The sequence below is a fragment of the Gossypium raimondii genome, chromosome 10 (genome assembly GCF_025698545.1).
Source record: "Gossypium raimondii isolate GPD5lz chromosome 10, ASM2569854v1, whole genome shotgun sequence".
Taxonomy (NCBI): domain Eukaryota; kingdom Viridiplantae; phylum Streptophyta; class Magnoliopsida; order Malvales; family Malvaceae; genus Gossypium; species Gossypium raimondii.
Genome location: NC_068574.1, coordinates 46,470,980 through 46,479,585, shown reverse-complemented (window position 1 = coordinate 46,479,585; position 8,606 = coordinate 46,470,980). Strand labels below are relative to the sequence as shown.

Sequence of the window (8,606 nt, the reverse complement as noted above, 5' to 3'; positions counted from 1 at the left end):
TTTAATTTTTTTTATATTTTATTTTACTTAATTGAGTTGTCAATTTACTAAATTAACCTTTAAATTTCTAATTAAATTTCAACTTCAACTCACCTGAACTGTCCACTATCTTAACTAATGGTATAATTACCATTTAAGGAGGGTTTAATTTCACAATTGGCTCTTCAATTATTTTAAATTTTAGCAAAACAAACTTAATTCCAATTTAACCCTAAACTAATTAGGACTTAATAAGAAAATAGCCCAAAAGCTATTGAATTAATCATTTTGACCATGGTTTAATCATCATTTTGGTCCCTTTACTATTTTAAAACTATAGCTATTAACTTTTACCCTTTTACTATTTAATCCTATTTAAGTAATTAACTATCTAAACAATAAAAATTTTAACCAAAATTTAATACAAACCTAATGACTTAATAAATATTAAATAATTAATATTTACGGACAGACACGTCGGAATTGTGATTCGAAAATTATTATTTCTGACACCACTAAAAAATGGGCTGTTACAAAATAAGTATGCAATATCCTTAGAGAAATAATTTTAAGAGGAGGCTGTATAAGGAAACATTGTGTAGTAAATTTATTGAGTAGGCGTAAAATACAAATGTACTCGATCAACTAAAGATATGAAACTTTTTTTAGATTTTAACTAACACTAAGATATTATTATATTAAATCTTATTTGGAATATTGGTAAGAAATCACTCATTGGAATATAGATAAGGGTTTCAGACGATAATCCCGGTTTAACCCGAATGGGCCAATTAGTGGGCTTTAAAAGACGTCAAATTAAAAATTAATATTTTAAAAGGAAAATATAAAAGCCCTAAAAATATTAATCTTCGTTAAGTCGGTATTTTGGCGTCTGAACTCTGAACTGAGAGAAAAAAACAAAGCCAAGTAATTTCTTCTTGGATTTATTGTCAACTTTCTCTTTTTTTCAAAACCTTTTTTGTCTGAAGGTTTTTTTTTTCTTTCAAGTTCTGGTATTCAGGATTGTTATTCGATTCGATAAGTTAAGAGTAAATGGAGGACTGGGGTAACTATTTTTTCTCAAATTCGATTACTTATTTATTCTTCTAGTGTTCAAATTTTCTTTTGTATGTTTTATTGTGTACGAACTTGCATGCGGAGGCTTTATTTTGATTAGTTTGATTATTGTATGCTTTTTCTTTCGTTTTTTTATGGGGTTGAGGTTTCTCAAAGCTGACTGCCTTGAGTAAGGGTTTATTGGGAAATCGGTTGTGGTGTTGCATGGTGGAAAGGATTAGATTACAGAGAAAACTGAGTGGGTTTTCTTTTTTCAAGCGTAAGCTTAGCGATTCCAGCAACATGTTGGGAAGCTAGACCGAGCTTTAATTTTAGTGATTCACAAGTGCTTGTTCTCAAATTGAGCTCAAGCCATTGGCTGACGGTTGGCCCATTCTTACCTAGGAGGTTTAAAGTGCAAAGTGTTCCACACTACCTTAAAGCAGCTTCAGTTTAATATACCTTTCATCTGCAAGTTGTTAATTAGTACTAGAACTATGATATATTTTAGTAATTCCAGATCATTAATTGAAGAACCTATCATACAATGTCCTTTTTATTTTGATCTGCTGCTTGTCCTCTTTTTTATTTTTTTTTTCCCACTCATGAATGTTATTGTTGCAGATGATGAGATTCCACCTATCCCTGCAAAGAAGCTGCCTAAAAGCAAATGGGATGATGAAGATGTTGATGATACTGATGTTAAGGAATCATGGGAGGATGAGGATGAAGATGAACCTACTCAGGTATGATGACTTCCTTATTACTAGGTATTAGTTCAGTTTAATAGTATTTACTACTAGGGCTTTTTTCTGAATATCATTAGTTCTGTTGTCTTAAAAATCTATATGATGCAAAATAACAAGTTTCTACCACCTAAGCATAGGCCAGAAGATCTGGTTACAAGTGTCTATTGTTAATATATTGGTCTGCTAATGTAATTTTGAAAGTTATAAGCTCTTTTTGATGACAAGTTATATTCTAAATTTGGTTTTCATGAATGTATCTCAGGGATTGTTGGATGTATACATATTATGATAAATACTGTAGTAGGATCTGGTCTTAAGTTACCAACCAAAATTGAATTTTGGATTTGATGTTGTAAATTTTGTTAAGATGAACATCAATCATTTCTTAATCTTGTAAGAATTCCTTCTCGTGGCTCATTATTGTCCTATCTGCATCAGTCTAGTAATCTGATTGATGATGTAGAGTGATAGGATTTGTCACATTGTTGAACTTGAATCCTTGAATTGCTTGATGACGTTCAGTTTCATTCCATCAAAGATCCTTGATATCATGTTGCTTTGTGTTTCGTTTCTTCTAGCTAGCCTAGCTGGATGGATATATAGATTAAAAGAATTACATAAGTAAAGTTTAAAATTTTCACATAAAGGAACGACCCAGGTCTTGATCTATGTATAGAAGATTTCCTGGGGTGATGGAGTGACTGTAACGTGAATGAATTATCATCTCTCTTCCCTTGGTCAGTGAACTGTCAATTATATCATGAATAAGTCCCAAAATCAGTTAGTCTATCAATCTGTAGTTGAATATTCAAGTATTGTGCGAGTAGTGTCTGTTTTGGTGGGCACTGGGCATACAACAGGCTTGGTGCACATGATCAGTCTAGGAAGATCTTAAGACTAACTAGAGAAACAAGGCAACCAGTTCTATTGAAAGAGACTGTGCAATGGCCGATGGGCATCAAATATTCGATTCTATTTCTTGCCTGTTGCAATGTGTGATAATAAAATTCTTTTTGTTGTTTGGAATTGATAAGACAGGAATGGTATTTTCTTGATCTACCTGAAAATATTGAAATAAAAAAGAACGAACTTGAACAAAAGGATACTGCCTTCAATGCTTACCATTTGGAGCTAGAACAAAGTATATGAGAGTGTTTCCTAGGGTATTAGTCTGCTAAACATATATGCTTCTGAGTACTTTCATATCAATTTCTAGGAGGCTAATTTGAGTGTCACCTTCAACATGGTTGATTACCTTTCCCTTTGAATAAACTAAAGGAGAAAGAGTACGAACTACATTAACGTGAACATAGACAGTACTGTAGTGTTTTTGTTGAAGACATTTGTTTTGTTCTCATTAGCAAAAAATTCTTGTTACACATCTAAGTTGTTACATAGCTGTTTTCTATGGTCATTCAATGCAAAAAATGTTACTATAGACTAGTTATTTGTGTTGAATACCTGATGATAGAGCAAAACTATGTGCTTATGCTCATGTGTTGTTTCTTAATTGTTACCAGCAACCTGTAGCAAAAGCTCCTGAAGAGAAGGCCCCTAAGAAGCCTGCATCAAAAGCTACTGAAAAGAAAGGGAAATCTATTGAAGTAGCTAAACAAGAGCCCCTTGATCCTGTGGCTGAGAAACTTCGCCAACAAAGGTAGAATTTAGTATTTAGCACTTTTAGCTTCTGGAGTGATGACACTGAGAAACTTCCTCAGTCAATTACAGTGGATGTTACTGCATTTAAGCTTTGCTAGAACTAGGCTCATCTAAGTTAAGAGATAATGCTTTTTGACTCCTTTAAGCATTCAATGTTGATTTTCTCCGCTGATCTGCATACTTGGGTGTCAATATTTGAGGCACTCACTTTACTCTGTATATGTCTCGAAAGTTGATTTCTTATATTTGATGATTTACTCTGGCATTTTCTATATCACAGGCTTGTGGAGGAAGCTGATTACAAGTCCACTGCCGAACTTTTTGCCAAGAAAGGCGATGAAAAGACTCTTGATAATTTTATTCCCAAATCTGAAAGTGACTTTTTAGAATATGCCGAACTTATTTCTCATAAGCTTTGCCCGTATGAGGTGAGTTTAATTATCTTTCTTTTCCTGTCTTGGTTCTGTAGTGATGAAGTTCTTAAGTTGCCCAAATACATCCTTTTGATGCAGAAAAGTTTCCATTATATTGCACTCCTCAAGGCAGTGATTAGATTATCAGTGACTTCTTTGAAAGCAGCTGATACGAAAGATATAGCATCTTCAATCGCAGCAATTGCAAATGAAAAGCTAAAAGCGGAGAAAGAAACCACAAGTAAAAAGAAGACAGGTAACACATGTGTAGCTCCTTTTCCCATTTTTGTGTTTCACATTGTATACTTGGTCAAGATAGAAACTAAAAATACATGGTGGTTCACTATTTCACCTAATTAAAAATACATGGTGATTCACTGTTTCACTTAATTGATGATTTTAAATCAATCGTGGGTAGAAAATGGCATTGAGTAGAATTAGTTACATGTGTAATTGCTCATTATACTTAGGTTAAAATATGCTCCAAGTCCTTGTACTTCTCGTGCATTTGGAATTTAGTCTATCTACTTTTATTTTCAAGAATTTAGTCCCTCTACTTTTCAAATTTCAAAGTTTAGGTCCCTCAGATAACATCATTAAAATTCTTCTATTAAATTCACCGGTGTGACATTTTGAAATAAACAAGTACTGACTTGGTACCCATGTAACAAGAAAAATGATGCTGTAATGAACTTGAATCTAAAAGAAGAATTTTAATGGTATTAACAATTGGATCTACATTTTTAAATCCAAAAAGTATAGGGATTAAGTTCCTTGAAATAGTAGGGGAACTAAATTCGAAATATATGAAAAGTACAGGGACCTAAAGCATATTTCAACCTTATATTTGTAGTGAGCATCATATTCACATATTTTTAAAGTAGCAAATTTATTATATTGTTCAATTTCCTCCACATGATGACAAATCACTCCAGTTCTGCAGAAAGGATGTTCTAGAAATTTATAGGGGCTAAGTCTGTAAATCTCTGTTCCTTGGAATCCTTAGCCTAGGGCAGTTAGGCGCTTAGGCTTGACCTCTGATGGTTCCTCTTATAACCTTGGATTTCTATGGGAGAGCATATAGATCTTTATCTTCTTATATGTAGTTTCCACTTTGTTTCAGAATACAACTTACTGGAACCTTTGTAATACTCTAACTGCTTATTTGACAATTTCTTTTAGGTGGCAAGAAAAAGCAGCTCCATGTTGATAAACCAGATGATGATTTGGTTGTTAATGCATATGATGATATAGACGAGTATGACTTTATGTGATTCATTTTGGGGCATATACCACCTTGTTCTAGTGTTTGCATAGGGGTCCTGTGTTTACTGCAGCAGCGATGTAGAGGCAGTTCCGACGGCTCTTTTTTTTTTTTTTTGTCTTCCAATTCATGGGGAAATTTAGTTGTCTGGTGAAAACATCCATAATATGGAGGATATAATTATTACATGAACCATGCAAAAGTCTTCTAGATGATTTTGGGCAGTTTTGGTGTTTTTTACCTAAAAAATATTCATATGATGTTTTGGCAAAAGGTTGAGAAGTGTTTTTCATTGTAAGAATATACAATTAACCCTATTTGTTTGTGCATTATAAGAACCAGTTGTTTCACATGATTTTAATAAGATTTTTTAATACTGAGGTCAAACTCTGCTATTAGACCCTATACTTTGTGTAAATTGTGGATTTAGTATTTGTACTTTATCAATTTTAGTTCTTGTACTTTTAAAATTTTAATTTTGATCCAATAGTAACAGTTTAATCTATATGGTTAAATTATGTCATTAATCTTGTATTAGATTTAATCTATGTTCATCAATTGGATCATTTTTAGTGATTATATAGTTTAAATTTTAAATTTTGTTTTAATGCAAACGGTAATTTTTTGTGAATAATATGTAAAAATAATAAATAGTTATAGTATTATAATTATACATTAAAATTTAAAAATAACATAATTTAATAAATTTAATAATTATTACTTTATTTAATGCTATTTTGGGTTCAATTTTGGTGCATAAATTTTTGTGTTGGTAAATAGATTAGCCCGTCCGGTTAAATGGTATTGGGCGGTCCAATAAACGGTGCTGTTACAAAAATGTGATGGTAAGTAGTAGATACATGGAAAAGATTCTCAACATTATGACATGAAATAATTTAAAAATAATAATAAGTAGAATTTTTAAAAACATATTTTATAATATATAAATTTTAAGTTTTAAAATATAAAAACAAAAAAATTATGTTAATTATCTTTTAGGTTAATATTTGGTAGATTGACATTATACTTTTTACTAGTATACTAAATATTTTCCCTATATTTATAACATTGAATTTTAAGAAAATATTTATCCATCTCTAAAAGTTATTTTTTTAAAAAATCTCTAGAAAAACAAAAATAAGTTTATTTCCTCAATTTTCTAAAAGTTCTATAACTGAAAATTCTAAAAAGTATTTCTCATATCGCTTTCTACAATATCCAAAGTTACGTAATATTATTTAAAATTCAAAACAAAAAAAATATTGAAAAGTTCAAAAGAACAACAAATGTACTTTTTAAATTTCTGAAAATTTTACAACTCTTCATATTACCTTCTATAATATAAAATGATATAAAACTAAAAACGAAATTTTATTTATAAAATAATAATCATTTAAATTCTAAAATATTTAATTATAAAAATATCTTTTAAATTTTCTAAAATTTTCATATTTTCACATTTTTTATATTTTAAAGTTTTTAATTAGATTTTCATTTTCAATTTTTTTGGTTATTCCACTTTAAAATGATATGAAAATGTGTTTTTAAGCTTATTAGACATTATTTTATCATGTTATCATTAACTAACGATATTAAATAAATAAATCGATGTTAAAATTAAGTGTTGATAACGATAATATAGAACAATCACAAAGTAATAGAAAAGAAAATTAAAACACCTAGATTTTATGTGAAAAACTTTTCGGAAAAAAACACGGGCAAAGGCGAAGAAATTCACTAATGTCGAAAATTGAATAATACAAGAGAAGATTCGACTATATCTATTTAAATGTTGAAAAACATTAATCTAATCAATGTCAAATAGAAAAAGTGTAGTTCTATACGGATTCTACTTGTGCAATTCGTTTAAGTAGAATCCGTATAGACATATGGTCTTCGGCCCTTGGCCTTAAGCCCTACACTAATCCCTTTTGAGTTTGAGAAATTTACCTAGATTTCTGTTTTCATTTTTTTCCCTCTAAAATGCTGTACAATTTAGCAAATGGCATTGTAACAATGCATATATAATCAGTCATTCCAATAAAGACAAGGGGAAACTCTGTGTCTCAAGAGGTTGATTTGTGCCATTATATATATATATATATGTATGTATTTGTTCTTTGCGTTTGTAATAACACAACTGTATGATGCTCTACTTCACTTACAATCCTCGTGTCATTGGAAACTCAACCTTAAAATAAATGAAAATCAAAGCAAACAAATTTAAAGGCTAAGGCATCCCTAGTACTTCAACCTATATATACAACCCCTTCTTGCACAAGTGGCAATCACCTCCACAAATTTACCCCAAACCTCCATTTCTCTGATATATACAAACCTACAATGGGTGTGAACAGTTACAGTGATGAGTACAGTTCCACAATCCCTCCAGCCAGGCTCTTCAAAGCCTTGATTCTTGACTCTCACAATCTCATCCCAAAACTCATGCCATTGGCTATTCAAAGCATTGAAATTAGTGGTGATGGAGGAGCTTGCACCATCAGGCAGATCAACTTTGCTGAAGGTGGAATAAGCTACTGAACTTGCTGTCCATAGTAATATCACTTTGGGTTTGATTAACTAACACTGATTAAGGATAATATAATGAAGGTAGCCAAGTTAAGTTCATCAAGAACCGGGTGGATGAGCTTGATGAAAAGAATTTTTGGTTCAAATACAGTTTGATTGAAGGTGATGGAATGATGGACAAGCTTGAAAAGATTACATATGAAGTTAAATTTGAGAGCACTACAGATGGTGGAAGCATAAACAAGATGACAAGCACTTATTACACAAAGGGTGATTTTGTGCTAACCGAAGAGGAAATTAAGGCAGGCAAAGAGAAGGCCTTGGCTATGTACAAAGTAGTGGAAGCCTGAAGCTTATGCTTAATTGATGGACGGAGGTGAGAGTAGTTGGAGATCTTGAATGTTTCGGTGTGTTAATTAAAAGACTCTTAATTAGCTTTAAGCATGAATGTGGGTATAATTGCCTTCATAAGGATTGAAATCCATCCATCTATTAATGCGGCTCTACTTGTAATGTTTTCTCTTCCTTTAATGTACACTAGAATTATATATATTACAATCAAAATTTAAGGAGTCTAAATATTGATTTTATGAAAACACATAACAAATAAGGGTAAATTACACTGTTCACTACACCAAAACAGGCTTTTAGGGGCGTTTTTAGCGGCGTTTGGATAAAAAACGCCGCTAAAGATCGATCATTAGCAGCGCCGTCTGGAAAACGCCGCTGAAAATAAGAATTAGCGGCGTTTTCCAGAAAGCGCCGCAAAAAACCTAAGCCCAACTGATAGAGGATTGCGCACGGACCAAGATCGAGTTGCCAAGTCACGAGAAAACTCCTACGAGGCTCTAAACGAACAGATCTGAAACGAAACAGAAATTAAAAGATTAGAACTTTGAATTTCCAGATCTGGAATAAAAATCCCCAAACCAGCAAATAATCAAATTGAGAATAGAA

The 8,606-nt window shown here is 31.7% G+C and overlaps 2 protein-coding genes across 3 annotated transcripts; both read left to right on the top strand.

Moving 5' to 3' along the window:
- The first annotated feature begins 850 nt into the window (after positions 1 to 850).
- LOC105777954 (uncharacterized) lies at positions 851 to 5,525 on the top strand. 2 transcript variants are annotated; one of them, XM_052621671.1, is made up of 7 exons: positions 851 to 906; positions 988 to 1,045; positions 1,660 to 1,781; positions 3,305 to 3,441; positions 3,724 to 3,871; positions 3,956 to 4,112; positions 5,039 to 5,525. In XM_052621671.1, the coding sequence occupies exons 2-7, from the start codon at positions 1,033 to 1,035 to the stop codon at positions 5,128 to 5,130; spliced, it is 669 nt and encodes a 222-aa protein (XP_052477631.1). In that variant the 5' UTR covers positions 851 to 906; positions 988 to 1,032; the 3' UTR covers positions 5,131 to 5,525. The 2 variants fall into 2 exon arrangements, with proteins under 2 accessions (XP_052477631.1, XP_012456943.1); XM_012601489.2 differs by having other exon boundaries at positions 860 to 1,045.
- Positions 5,526 to 7,463: 1,938 nt separating this feature from the next.
- Positions 7,464 to 8,033, top strand: LOC105775892 (major strawberry allergen Fra a 1-2). Its single transcript, XM_012598384.2, has 2 exons — positions 7,464 to 7,644; positions 7,731 to 8,033. The coding sequence occupies exons 1-2, from the start codon at positions 7,464 to 7,466 to the stop codon at positions 7,997 to 7,999; spliced, it is 450 nt and encodes a 149-aa protein (XP_012453838.1). The 3' UTR covers positions 8,000 to 8,033.
- Positions 8,034 to 8,606: the final 573 nt, after the last annotated feature.